Source organism: Apis cerana, linkage group LG14, assembly GCF_029169275.1.
Source record: "Apis cerana isolate GH-2021 linkage group LG14, AcerK_1.0, whole genome shotgun sequence".
Taxonomy (NCBI): Eukaryota; Metazoa; Arthropoda; class Insecta; order Hymenoptera; family Apidae; genus Apis; species Apis cerana.
Window position 1 is genome coordinate 2,884,023 of NC_083865.1, and position 16,281 is coordinate 2,900,303.

Consider the following 16,281-nt stretch of genomic DNA (forward strand, 5'->3'; position numbering starts at 1 on the left):
TGAAAAAGTACGAGCAACAATATTTTTTCTTCTTCTTCTTTTTTTCTATATTAATAAATCAAAAATTGTAAATTTTAAATTATGTTGGAACAAGTGTGCGATATGTACCTTTTATTCTTATATTCTTTTATTTGTATCCATTGTGCCAGATGACGTTATGAGGTTGTTTGTATTCTGTTTCAGCCCTCAATACCTTAAACCGCTTAAACAAAGAAGGTGAAGCACTTGCCCTCGAGGATGACCTCACAACGCACCCCACCTTGGCTTTGATGCGACGCATCCTCGCAGATGCACAGGTAAGCTCCACAATTACTTTCGATATTTCATACACTGTATATTTTATACACAGTGAACGTAAAAAAAAATATTTATACTTCCATGCAGTTATTAAAGAATTATTTTTATATTAATAGTAATTTCTTTTTAATGTTCAAATTACAAATTGCAATCAAAGAAAAACAAAAATAAATTTTTAATCATCTAATTTAAATAACAATTTTTGAATTTTATTAATTATGATAATACACTTTTTAACCTGAGAAAAATTTTTTTATTCTATAAATATTAATACTTTCAACTAAAACTAAGGATTAAATATATTTATTTTTAATAGAATAATTTATTTTTAAAATATATATATATATATATATATATAACTATAAAATTAAAGTCTTATCGTAATAAATAGATATCGTTAAATTAACCATAAAACCAATGATACGATGAACAATTAAATACCTATTCAAAATTTTCCCATTCACAAATTACAAATATTAATAAATTAAACTTCCGAGCATTCGATAACAGACTTTCAACCGATGAAAGAATCAAATATCTTTACTCTTAATTAAACATTACATAAATACCGAAATTAATACCGATCATTTTCACGGTGAATTATTAACGAATCGTGGCTCCACTGTCCACTACGAATATTCAAATATTAATAAATCGGACTTCGAGTGTCTCTCCACATTCGTGAATATTACGAATATTAATTTTAATATGCATAAATCGAGCGGATCCCAATGATATTTTTCCCCGCGCTTTTAATAATCACTCGCGAATCATCGAATCAATAATCCATCGGGGGTTGATATATGAAAAATTTATATAGATATATCGGATACACTTCAACGCCATTTCCGTTTAATTATCATCGACTCGTGTAACGAGTTTCATCGCGCGAAAATCGGGGGGGAAACTCGTCCGCGCGGAATCACGCAGTTTATTTATCCTTTTATTATTGATTTAATTAAAATGGCCAATTCAACCCTTTCCTCCGATATACGGCCTATCCAAATTGAATCGATCCGAATATCTTGGAAATTATTAATGAAAAATACTCACGAAAGTTTGGAAGGATGTAAAATTTTGCTGTTTTCTTTTTTTTTTTTTTTTGTAATAAAAAAGATTTTTTAAAATTTTAAAATATCGATGTAGTTCACTTATAACAATCGACTAAATATTTAAACTATTATTGTGATATAACGTCTATAAAATTGATAATCTTAATATTGATATAATATAAAGATAAAATTATAAATTAATCGTTTCAACAATGTAATAAACGATGAAATCATTGCAATATATTTAAAAAAAATATGATTCTATTAAAAAATATTACGTTGACTTTATATATGTCTTCTATAATTTCATTTTAAAAAATATCTCTTGCACCAAATGATATATTGAATGATTTATAACTCTAATTCAAATATTTGTAACATTTCATTTCATAAGAAGAGTGTAATATGCTATTTGTTCCAATTCTCCAGAGTAATGAATTCGAACGGAAAAAACTGGTCGTAGAGGATGGTGAGCCTTCCAGCACGCACTTTGCAAGAAAAAGAAATATCATTTCCTCATAAATAAGAAATATATTTATGAATTGCTTCTCTGATCGGACTTTATTTGATGTATTTTAAATCGTTTCGATGTAATTCCACTAATAGACAATGTTCGAACATTAGAACGAACATAAAAAAAAAAAAATAGAAAAACAATATACACATAAATCAAAACACATTGATGGAGGACATGTGGGACATTCCATCAAACAATTCGAAATTTTGTCGAAAGATGAAAAAAAATTATAAATGATCAAAAAAAAAAAGATCAAATAATAATTTCTAGATTTAATACTTCTCTAAAAATCTTTCAAATCGATTTAAACAGAAAGATCCTGTACACATAAATTTTTCACCCAAAATGAAATAAACACGTCTCACGTACACGAATTCGTGAATTTTCCACTCGCTTGTTTTCCTTTCCCTTCCCCTTCCCTTCTTTTTTCCCCCCTTTTGGCCCTTTCCCTATTTGACTCTCCAACGTTTTCACCCTCCCCCCTCTCTCCACCCTTTGCTCACGGGCATTCGGCGGCGAATCGTATCCCGTGGCCGGGAAAAATGATAAAAATTGAAGGAAATGGCGGAAGGGAGGGCGCCGCAATTAAACGAAACGTCGCGGATCACATGCACCGTTGAACACGTTATCCGACGAATCTTGTCTGGCCATTATTGCGGTTAGTCCGAAATTAACACGATTAAACGGCCGACACGTGATTAGTAATTAGTTCCATTGGATTGTGGGATTGTGGGTTGTTGATGTTTCGATTCGGGGAGGGATGGATGCGTTGTTGCGTTTCTTTGTTCGAAAATCTCGGGCCATTGTTCGACACCGATTTGAACGGGTCATAGGATGTGGGATAGGATATATTAGGATCATGTTGGCACGATGGGGATAGTGTTTCTTTTTTTTTTTTTTTGAATGTTGCAATTTAGGTGAATTACGGTATATTGACTCTTTAGAATTTAATGGTGGAATTTAATGTATCGCACGAGCGTGTGTGTGTGTATTCATTCATTTCGAAAGTGTGTCAAATTCGATCATTAATGACGCCTGACTTATTTTTGAAGCGTTTTTCACTTCTGTTTTTTTATAATTGATATTTCTCTTTATTAGTTATTTTTCAATAATTTATTTATTAATCGTTATTGCTGATATATTGGGATATTAATATATTTTTTGAGATAGTTTTGCGGAATCAATTCTAAAAAATGAAACAAATAAAATATAAAAATTGGTTTATGAAAATGTCGATTGAGGATTTTATTAAGTTGTGAGCAATTTAAATTTGCATCAGATCAAGTGAGATGGTTCTATCTCATATTCTTTAACATAAATTTGAATTACTTATTTAATAAGTTTCAACCGATATTTTTATACAATTTTTGTGTTTATTTTCCCTTTTAGTTTCTTTTAGAAATATTCAATATATTAATACTTTTTCTTTCTATTATTAATACATACCAACTTTTCAATTTCATCTTTATCTACATAATTCAATAACGTGTTTTAACACAGTTAAAATAAATATTAAATGATACATAAAATAAAAAATTAATATGAAATTATAATTTCATCATGCGAATTGTTATGTGTTTGTCATACACATGTAAATAAAACAATGATATAAACAGAAAGAAAAAAAATAACATATAATATAAGATATAAAATATTCGATTATAAAATAATTTCAATAAGACAATTCAATAAGACAATTTTCTCGACCGAGAAAAACGATTTTCAATTCTTAATTCTTAATTGCCTAACAAAGATTATCCATCAATTTATTTTTGATTTGAAGATCAAAATCTTCGCAAAAAAACAAATGTTACAGTGGTAGAAATAATTTCAAAATTAGATAATAATTTCTTGCACGGACAGAGATTTTCTCACAGCAGTGATTTCCCGTTGGAAACGAGGAAGAAGTGGTATAAGTCAATAACTAATCAGACATCGATGCCCAGCCAAGCGAGATCTTTAATATCATTACCGTTCTTTCTTCGCCTTCTCTTCTGCTTTATTCCGGTCAAGAGAGCTATCGTCTTGTTTTCTGATCACGATTCTCGGTGAAAATTCGTGTGACAATTCTTTTTGAAATTAACAAAAAGATGTCCTAGACAAAAACGAGGACGTGGCGGAAATTGTACGAGGAGAAGACACATTTTCAATCTTGTCGACGGAATGATCAATAGCACAGATGAGAAATATTCGGGAGGAGGGGAGGGAGGTGAAACTAGAATCTCGAATTTAAAATCGTGACGATCGATTTTTTTTGTAGATTTAAATTCTTTGTATTATTGTAACAAAATTTTATTGTCGTAAAAGTGTCGAATAAAGATTGAAAAATTATTTTCTTTGTTTTCTGGACAAACAATTCTTATTTTCTTCATTTTGGATATATATTAAGATTGTTTCACTATAATAGTATTACAAAAGGATATTGATAGATCGCTTTTATTATAAATATTTATTTATTATGATTGATTGTGAATGATCGATTGTTCTTTTTTTTCTTCAAATTATTATATTTTGTAAATTAACGGAATAAATTTAAGGATATATCAAACAGACTTTTAAATATAAACTAGTAAATATTTTTACTATATTATTCATTTTAATATTATTTAACTCAATTGTTTTATTTATAACATAAAAATGATGAATATTATTTTAAATATTTATTATTATTAACATTTCATAATTTCCAAAATTTATATTTAATAAATTCTAATTACTTAATAGCATATATGTACCAAAAGAATATTATTATTTTAAAGACATATTTTGATTAAAATATTTCTATTTTCACCGAAAAGCAAAAATCATACATAGAACGGTAGACAAATGGAGTGAAATTCAAATGGAGAATAAAAAATTTAGATATATTTTTTGCCCCTCTTTCCACATTCTTGCTTACGCGTGTACACAAAGTGCCGTTTGTATTGTTATTATTATTTCGAGTCCACTAATTTCTCCATGCACCGTTGATCCACGCGGAGTGTAAGCATGATTCACGCTCTATTCGTGTACCAGTTAATGCGTTTTCATCCGAAAGGAACGTAAATGAAAAATGCAAAATCAGGAGACGCTCTTCCGTTTCATCCCCGTTTCCACCACCCAACCTTTTTCTCGTGTGGCGCGTATTCATCGAGCTGCTAAGTGGTATCCTACTATGCTTCTGGTCGTGAATCGTCGTGTTCTTTTTCTTCTCTTTCCGGCTCCCTTTCCATTTTTCACCGTATACATTTCCGATTTTATGGATATGGCGGTATGACGATGCTCCACAACGTTGAAAATTTCTCGAAGAATCTTTGGAATTTATTTTAATTATTGTTGTGTCGATGCTTGAAATTTGGGATAGCATTTCAATTGCGATTCGAGAAATTATTTTTTGATGATAAAATTGTGATCGTGGAGTGGATTAAAATGGACTTTGTGATGTAATCGTTCATTTTTGATAGATTAAAATTATTTTTTAAAAAAAATATAAAAATTAAAAATTCGTAAAGAAGAATTTAAATTCTTGGTATTATAATTTTTTTAATTTTAAAAATTCATCAATCTTTAAAATTACAAGATTTTACCTTTAATTTTAATTGTTTTATTATTTCTTATTATATATACATTCTCAAAATATACTCTATAAATCTAATCTTATCTTTACATTAACATTTTAGAGGATCAGAGTATTCGATTTTCTTTAATTCTATATGTTTTTCAAACTCGTGATATTTCGTTAAATAAAAATAAAAAATTGAAAATAATTGACACGAACATTTTGTTAAATGTAAAAGCTAATATAAATAAAAATTTAAAAATCAACAGATGCACGTTTATATTAGCATTCCTAGTAGAATCGACGTTGTCCGTTCAGTGACAGTCTAATACTACTTATCCCTGAAGAACCGAATACGTACAGGATGATTCATAAATATATGTCCATATTTCAAAGGATGAATATACATTAAAATGAATAAAGAACGATATATGAACGAACGTTTCGATAATAAAGAAAATTTTGATATCTAGTTTCAACTATTAGATTATTTTTATTATATTTTTATTATATACAAATGAATTGTGAAATATTATTTGAAGAATATTTAAACAATGTAATTAATATTACCAAATCTTTGCAATTATCAAAATTGTACAAATCATAAATGATCAGTATTAGTGAATTCTCTTATACAATGATAAAAATTTTTAAATTTTAATGAAATAAGAAAGATTTTAAAAATTGATTGAAAAATTTCTAAATCATCTGATTCTATTTAACATAAAATTATAAAATTGAAAAAAAGAGAGATTTATTACTTAAACGTAATCCGTCGATTCACTAATATTATTTAAAAAATGGCTCTGTTAAGGCATTTTGAATATTTTTTTTGAAGATATACATAATTAAAAAATTAAATTAACACATATGACTCGTTTATATGACTCGTTTTACCTCATGTATAGTTATTCATCTTAATATAAATTCAACTCAAATATATGCATTTCTGAATCACCCTGTACAATTTCATTCCCGTAACCGTATCTCTAACTGTACGTGCTGCGAAACGGATACAGACACTTCTTTTCCCTATCAAATCGGCTTATGTTGAACACGAATCCTGTTCGTCTGTCAAGCCTTTTCTCGAACACATTGGAACGAACAGTTTCGAGACAGACCCAGTGATGGATGACATTTTCTTCCATGCAACAGAGAATCGCGTTTGGAATACGATTCTGTATAAAAGGCTCATCCGAAAGGGGGTTAATCCATTACGGCCAGTGTTAAGGCACGCATAATACTCGACGCGTGAATTCACGCACGCGAAGAATCGAGCCCCGTAAACTGTAATGCATTAATTTGATTTTTCTTTCTCTCTTTTTTTTTTATACATTTGTATGATTATTCGAGTGGAAATAACAACGATTTAGCCACTGTATAATTGAAAAAATTAGAGAGAATTTTCTCTTTTTTCTGCATTTTATTTTTATTTCTTCTTTTAAAATTACAAAATTAATAATTTTAAACTTGATTTAGTTTAATGATTTCTTTCAATTTTGACGATATTCTTTTAAGAATGAATGAGACGAAAATATAGAAATATATTTTTATTACTTATTAATTACTTATTAATATAAAATAAAGTTTTTTTAAAAAAAAATTACGAAAATATTATCAAAATTCAATTGAATTTCGTTCATATAATATATATATTTAAATTACTTTTAGATATAAAGAACGAAGGAATAATTAAATCGATGTTCAGGGGATGAAAAAAATTAAAGCGTTACTAAAAGGGGTAATTTATCCATTTATATCGTGGCTGTCGTGTCAATTAACGCGAATCACTTTAGCATTCTTGTTCACCGTAATATTATATAATAACATTACACGCCGGCCAACGTTGGGATATCTTGCAAAAAGGGATGAACACGGTGAAATATGGTGACAAGATTAATTTCAATTAAAATTTCGGGAAATGTCATGGGTATATGTACCGGTGAAATGGTATTCCTGTCGAGTACTCCGGTAATTAAATTTGCATTCTTTTATTTTTGCAACGGTGAAGCGAGTTGAATCAGGCCACGGAGGAAAAAGACCACTCAAAACACTCCTCTATATGCACATTCATCTCTTCTTTATCTACCTGTCTATCTGTGTATACATCTTTCCCTTTTTGTGAATAGCTACAGGAAATACGAAGTATAGAAACTTTACATTCTGCGTTCTTCAAGCTGCTAATTGTAAGTATGTATAACAATAATCATAGGATCATTAAAAATCATCAAGAAAAGGAAATTGTTGTTTTCCTATAGATGATCACAAGTATAATCCAGTTGTTCTATACAAATTGTGTATTCAAACTATTTGACTATTTAATGAATTATTCAAAAATTTATTTTCAAATTTTCTAATAAAAAATGAATATTTAACAAAAATAAATTTTTTTTTATATTAAATATCTAATATGATTGATAAATAATATTATATAACGCTTAAATAACTTATTAATTTCTCTTATACATAAAATAATCCAATTTTTATTAATTTTTATATTAATTTAATATAATCAATTAATAAATAATGCTATAATAATAATACAAGGTGTTAATTTTATAGAATAAATAAATAAAAATTAATATATAAAAATATCGGTTAAGAATTATTTATTAAATTATAAATAATTGAAATTTATGTTGGATAAAATAAAATAAAGATGGAATTAATTAAATATGATTAAATATCTCTATTAACTTTATTTAATACATTAAATTGTTTATAATAAATAAATTTAGTAAATAAACTTCGAACTTTTTGTATAACAACTTTTATATTTGTTTGTAAAATCTACATTATAAAAGATACGTATAAAAATAATTTACAAATATATTATATATATTACATATATTCTGTATATAATCTATTAACCTATCAACTATTTCGTTAAAAATTAACGTAAAAATTACCTCGTTAAAATATTTCAAAGAAAAAATAATTTCCGTCACAATAATTGTCTTCAAAGCAGATATTTAGTCCAAAACACAAATCTAATTCGTAACATACAACTTTTGTCACAATTTGCCTCGTGCAACTCGTAAAGTGTGAAATTCGGTTTTACGTATAATTTATGGCTCGTCTTCATCATTCCTTGTCATACTTATTCCTCTCTATTTGCAAGACGCGCCACACCGCGTCGCTGCAAGTCGTCAAATTGCTTTTCGGAACTCTTTATCGAATGCGAAAGTTCCTCTGAAAAGTGGTAAGCTCGAAAGCAAGGTGTGTTGCTATTTGCATTTGAAACGTGGACTTTCTTTCTGGATTCCTCTTTCCCGGCTAAAACGAAACAGAGAATTGCTCATTTAATGGTGCGCATAATCCGCGAGAAAATTAACGTTTCTGGAACGTTCAAGCAGAATGTTGTTTACTAGGAATATTTTTTTTTCGTCTTTTACATTTTCTTTCTCCTTTTTCTCCGTCTCGAAAGATATTTCTACTCATATTGCTTCTTTGTGCAATTCGTTTAATTGCAACTGGTTTCTGATGTGTCGTTTGTAGAAGTTTTATTTGATTTAATAGTTTCTCGATAACATTTATAATGATAACATTTAAATATGTATATTACATTTCAAAACTAGATTGTTTTAGTGGCTCGAATTAATATTTGGATACCATTGTGCAAGATTATTATTCTATATATTTTTTTATAATAGTTTTATTGATTATTTTTTAATATGTTGTTATTAAAAAATATATTTAATTTGTATAATACATATAGTCTTTTCGAACAATAAAAAATATTAAATGATAATGAAAATTAATATATATACAAAACATAAGTTTTATATTTATTTTTATAAATGTTGTACATTACATCGTGCATATGTACTATAATAAACTGTTGAGTTCAAATATCTTTGTGAGTAATAATTTCATGTATCATATATTGATGTCCAAATATTAATACGAATCATTATATGAAAAACACATTTTTTTTATATTAAAATTTAATATAATTTTATAATATAATTTATAAAGATAATTTACATCGTTAATATCGTATATTTTTAACTTTGAAATTTATTGATATTATATCGTCACATATTCCTAAAAAATACAATTTTTATTATGTCAATCAAGAATTAATTCAGAATCAAGAGATCAAAAGAGATCAATATTTTCATATTCTCATTGATAAAATCTTTTTCTCTAATCATTAATACTTAATATGCAAATTTATTGGAGTTCGCAGCAAAATATGTCTGCAATGAGATCCTTATGGAATATTAATAAAATTTATATTATATCTTTTCAATTTTCAAGATTCATACTTCGATATTCTAGCTATCAAATTTTTATGATTTTATTTACAAAGTTTATACCTATCTATAGGATAATTTAGCTTTAAAAATTACTTAATTTAACAAAATCTATTAAATCTATTTTACTCCATCATGAATATAACAATTATATCTATATCAAAATTTCCATTAAAAAAAAAAATCTTTTTACCATCCAACTACACGTATAATTTTCACTCTCAAAAAGCACCAGCTTCGTTGATGAAAAATTTTTAAATTTCCATCGGTTTCCATTTATCCACTTCCGTATAACCAGCACTTTCCCGAACCGCACCGCAAATTTCTTCCTTACATCTCATGCGTCTTCGTGTTCGAGGAGGCCACTTCCCCGGAGAATTTTAGCACGGGTTCGCAACGGAAACGGAAATCGTCGCGCTAATGCATTAGAACGCATTTCGCCTGGAAATTACGACGGTGATAATGTACCTGATTAAAAAGGCAGTAGACATCGTGACCCAGTAGTCTTTTCTCGATATGTTTACTGAGCGCACGGCACTTTATACGCGCGTTAACAATGCACCTTTAGCTTTCTCCGCTTCTCTCTCTCTCTCTCTCTCTCTCTCTCTCTCTCTCTCTCTCTCTCTCTCTCTCTCTCTCTCTCTCTCAAGCGCCGTTGAATATGCAACGGAATCGATCGTTCGGTATAATGCATTTCATATGGCCCATATACACGTCGTGTGGGAGTAGAATAATGGGCAAAAGTCTTGGATCGTCGAATCTTCCGGCCATCAAATTAAGATCGATTAAAATTTCCATATATTCTTTCTTTCTTTTTCTTATTTTGATAAAGTTTATCAATTGGAGTATTTTTTAACTATTTAAAATATTTTTAATTTAGTTTTAGAATTATCAAATCAAATTAAGTAATTTTTGTTATCGAATAATGATTAAATACGTAATTGATGTTATAGTAGTTGAGAATTAATTTTAGGATAATTAAGAATCGATAAGGATTAAATTCTTTGGTGTACTATAAGTCTTCCAATGATTAACAAGAAATATTTTTGATGTTGTAGATTCTCAAGTATTTCATTTCACAAATTTTTTGGAAGGATGAAAAAACATAAAATTACTTGTAATATATTCTTTATTAAATTTTTTTTATCAACATCATAATATTCATATAATTTAAGTTTATATAAAATTCTTCCAATATTCCAAATTTATAAAAATTTCAACAAAATTCAAATAAAAATTCCTAACATTTTTATTTAAATAGCTTCTTTTCTTCAATATTTAAAATTAATATTTCTCTTACGTTTCAAAAAAATTCAACTTTTATATTATATTTATAGAACATTAAAAGACATAAAATTACGTATAGTATATTCGTTATTAAATCTCTAAAATTCTGTATCAAATAATAAGTAATTTTCTTCTAAAAAACATTTTATCCTTTAAATCATCCCAATCAAATTTTCATCAAATTAAACATTTCTATTTTATCATTCAATAGATTCCCAAATTAATTAATAGCTCTTTCAAATTATGTAACCATATATAATCTGAAACGATATTTTTCTCACATTTCAAGATAAAGAGACAAAATAACATATTTGTTATTAAACTTTATATTCCGATCAAGAATAATTAGCAGTTAAATAACAAAGCAAAATTTCGTTGATTCGCGTTATTGTCGCAATATAACTTCGCCAGGCAAAGCGTTAAGCGCGGGAAAGGAGATCAAAGCGTGCACCCCCTTCTTCTCCCCCTCCCCCTAGTTAGCCAAGCAAAGGCGCGTAGCATAATTCTCTGCAAGGAATTACGACGGGCGAAACATTTAATTGCAAATTCGCAAACTGTGGCCGTATCAGTCGGCGCACGGTCTAACCCCCGGGTGCAATGAACCTTTTCAGAGCGTGACAGATGAATATAAACTTAACGCGGGCCGAAATTATGCGCCCGATGTCTATAATTAACTCCCACTGCTAACGACGAACCCTCGATTCCTCCACCTCGTTACACATTCGTTTCGAATGCGTTGCATTCTTGTAAAAGTAGTTCTTGTTCAGTAGTGATGGGGACGAGCGTAAATAAGTTAGGTTAGGTTACAGATACAGTAATTCCAAACGTGAAAAGAGCATTTAATTTAATTGTATATTAATAAATGATATTATGTATCTGTTTCGTGAAATAATATTATTTCTTCTTTAGCTTCTTTAATGAAATTATATTGTAAATCAAATATTATTTTTAAAAACATAAACTCGAAAATTAAAATAAAGTTACAGTAATTCTATTTATTGTTTATAATTTTTTCAATCTTTCTGATTTCTTATAATTCGATTGTTTATGAAAGATTCGATTTATTTTATATCAAACAACTTATAGATATGAGTATAAATATTAGATGTTCCATTTGAAGCGATCCATTATTTTCTAAATTATTTTCGGAAAAAATATTTCAAGTAAAAATTGCTTTATTTTTTAATAGACCCATATATTTTTATTTAAATAGACTTCATCAATAATGATGAATTCATCGATTTAAATATGTTTTAAAGTTATTCAAGATCATTTATTTAAAATTTACCTATATTTTCGAAACTTATTCTAAAATCTTACGAAAAGTACTTATCAATACTAAAACAAACAATTATATTTTAATATTTCTAAATAATAATCCTCTGAAGTAACTTCTTTTTTATTTCGATTTTAACTACGTACCGAATTTGAATCCATCATTACTGTTCACCATGTAGCTTGCAAGAAGTACTTGCAAAATCCTTTTATGGTCGATACAATCGTGAAAAATAGGTGGAAGATCCATTCAGGAAACGAGGTCACCAGAGTTTTCGGATTTAATTCGTGTCGCATGGATGAGAAAAGATATTAAAGCTTGATATTAAAATATATTTTAGGTATGTTGAAGAATTTCTTCAAGTTAGATTTATCGAATTTTCTGCATTCGTGTACAAAATAACGGATAATATTAAACAAGAAATGAAATGTGACGTGTATATTATGAGAATGATGAAATGTTGAGATAAAATATTGAGAAAAATATTTCAAAGAATAAATATGGGATATTGTTTAATAAATGTGAAAAACAAGAAAATAATGTATTTTACAATACATGTTTTTACAATATTTTTTTATTTATTCATGTTGAATATGTTAAGTTCATTGTTTTTACTATTGTAATATTGCTATGTTTTTTTACAATGTTTTTTTTTTATATTTTTTCTGTGCTCTCTGCAGTATCCTTTTTAATCTTCCTGTTTGTTGATTTGTACGTATTTTTGTATTATCATATGGATTTATGAAACGGTAAATAAATGAGAAAATTTATTTTTAGTAAAAATTAAGCAGACGAATAAATTATATTTAATAGTAAATTTTTACTTAAATAACTTACAGTTTATATTTTAAAATCTATTCATATTTTTTTGGCCAATATTTTGGACACATTCGTTAATAATGACATTTATTATGACGAATTTTTCAAATTCAAAAATGATATCAATTTTAATGCATAAGATAAGTATAAAAGAAATGAGATTTTCAAAAAACAAATTTATAATCTAGTTTATGAAAACAAAATCTTGTTTAGAAAAATATACAAGGATATATTAATAAATATAAATGAAATTAAATAATACTAATTTGTATCTTATACAAAAAACTATTTAAAAAACATAATTAATTTCTTGTCTTTAAATTATTAAAAGAATCAACGAACAAGATATATTATTTAACAATTATTTAATATTTTATAGGATACAATAAAATTTGCAAGGAGCAGCTTTCAAAATTGCATGAAATGTTTAATCTTGGAAGATCATAACATATGTTTAAGATATATAATTTAAGACAAAGAATTAATTCTCATAAAAATTACTCTTAATTTTCTTTGTATTTTAATACTATTCTTATATTCTCCTTATATTACATTATACAATATATAAAATAATCACAACAGAACATTTAAAATATTAAAAACATCGTTATAAAAAATTTTTAAACTCATTACTTTAATCGCTCCACACATAAATCAAACGCTCCAGATCCTTTACAAGACCTGTTCCCTTACACACACACCCTTATCAAATTACCCCAAATACTTAGCAAACCGCAACGTGTTTCCATCTTGGCGAGAAAGAAACTCATTGGAACACACCGCCCTCCGCATTACTCTCCCAATTTCTCGTGCGTCCAATTTAAAACACAACGAAAGGGTAAAACCCATTGAGACCGCACCCATTGAAACCACAATGTGGAAGAAGCCAGTACGGTTTAACCCAGAGGTCGAAAGTAGGATGAAACGAGCGCAAAAGAGGCGTACACTTGAAGGGTTGAAGAGGAGGGGGAATGAGGAAAAACGAGAACGTGGCGGAGAAGACGGCCAAGAGTGCAGAGAGCACGTCGTTTCGTAATGATTACGACGTTTCTGTAATAAATGCGGTAGCCAACCTCCTCCAATTAACGGTGGCCACCGATTCAATTGTTTTCGAGAAACGCAAATGTCATCGTGTTTTCGCCGAGATTCCTCGTCGAGCTTTCCAACCTCTCCACCTCCCCCCTCGATTCGGCTTTAAACTGGCACATCCGGTTATAATCCGGCGTTAATCTCCATCCCCGCCCTTTTAATTGCGCCGATGAATCGCGATGCGGAAATCCAGCCGAATATCCGGAATAAGAACGGTGGAAAAGTAATTTCTGAAATTACAAGAATCGTTGCGAGAAGACCTTTGACAATGGCCTCTAAGCGAGGGATTAAGGTAGGAATTAATTGGATTGATCATGACGTTTACTCTTCCTTAGTTCACTTTTGATGGAGAAGAAGATTCCAGTTTATGTTTCTTTTCTAAAATTTGATTCGTAAATTGTTTTGAGTTTTTTTTCATAAGTGCATTAATTAAATTATTTGTGAAAATTGGAAGATGGAAAGTAAAGGAAAAACAATTGAATCGAATTTAATACGTATTATGAAAATAAATCATTTCTTAAAATTTTTAGACAAATCTCAATCTTTTCAATTAATTTTTTTGTTTTGTTTTAAATTGTTTTACTTGTAATTCAAAAAAGTTTTAAGTTTAAAATTTAAGTTTAAGTTTAAGTTTAAAGTTTAAAGTTTTTTTTCTGCATTAATTTGATTTTGCAGAGATATTTATTTTGTAATAGGTGTGATCTATGTAATTATAATAGAAATCAAGAAAAAATAATATTAGTATGATAAGAAGATTGTCAGCCTCATTCCTCCAATGTATCAGCTTATAGCAATGAAATTTCAAGCTTCAAAAATTTTAATTTTATAATTAGAAATTTTTCAAGTTATGTCAATTATATTTTTTATATACACAATTTCATACAAATGTTTTATTTTTATAATATGCAAAAATTATGAAGATATATGTAACAACTCTTTTCTAATTTTGTATATTTTGGATCTCTTTCAAATCTTTCAAATTTTTCAAATTTTTTTTCCTTGTATCTTTATTTAGTAGAAAATAGCTAAAAACAATAAAAATATTAATAACGTTGAATAATGTTGGCATTTATAATTAAAATAATAATAAATATATGAAGAATTAAATTGAGTAAATGAATTGACTTTGTGTTTTTAATTATATAAGTGAATTATTAAAAACATAATTATATTAGGTTAAATTAATAATTTAAATGCTAAATTTAAATGATTCCAGTTTAATAATTATAATAATTTTAATATTTTATATTATAATTACATTGATAAAATAATAATTTAAAACAAAATTAATCATTTAAATATAAATAAAAAAGGAAAACATTAAATGTAAAAAAAAACGGATTTAAATGCCAATGCAATTTTAAATTAATAATTAATTTTAGTTAAATTAATATTAATATCAGCTGTTAAACTGTGAAAACAAATTCAGATGCCAATGAAATCTTAAATTAGTAATTAATTTTAGCTGTCAATATTATTTATATAACTAATTAACTAGTATATTATATATTAAAAAAGGATAAAAGCTACAATTCAATAATTCGACGTAATAATTAAAATAAATATAATTTCAATTTTTATGTCATATATTCTATATATAATATTAACTTATTTACCTATTTTTTATATTATTATCTATATTTTCAATATCTTATACAATAGTATATTCATATTAATATTTTATTATATAATATTAATATTTTATTATTAAAAATTGTAATGTTAATTATAAGAGTAATTTTTTAATTATATTGGAAAAAAGGTAATAAAACAAAAAGAAAATGAATATAGAGCATGGAAGAGACAGAATGGTTCGTGAAGGTTAATTAAATACAAGGGATAAAAAGAACATTCAAGAGAATATTTTGTCAGAAAAATATCTTATTTCATTGAGGAAATGTGACGAATAAAAAAAATTATTAATTTAAGAAAATTATAGATAATGTTACATTCTAATTATTTACATGTATTATTGAAATTAATTTACATTCATGAATGCAAATTAATTTCAATACGTTTCATTAGATTGGATTATTATTAAATAACGTGATGAAGAACAAATATACAGTTTAATAAAATTTATTTAAAATATAATAATGAATATTAAATGTGACAATAATACTGAAACATATTTTGAAATACTTTTA

The 16,281-nt window shown here is 27.1% G+C and overlaps 1 protein-coding gene across 21 annotated transcripts in view; it reads left to right on the top strand.

Annotated features, from left to right (window-relative positions):
• Nucleotides 1–16,281, top strand: part of LOC108004431 (kazrin) — a 166,854-nt gene that overhangs the window by 103,835 nt on the left and 46,738 nt on the right. For all 21 annotated transcript variants that reach the window (XR_009832722.1, XR_009832723.1, XR_009832724.1 and 18 more), the window contains one exon: nucleotides 184–296. Coding sequence is in view for 18 of the 21 variants with exons in the window: in XM_062085226.1 (XP_061941210.1) it covers nucleotides 184–296 (113 nt within the window). In the remaining 3 variants the exon portion in view is untranslated. The remainder of the gene's footprint in view (nucleotides 1–183; nucleotides 297–16,281) is intronic.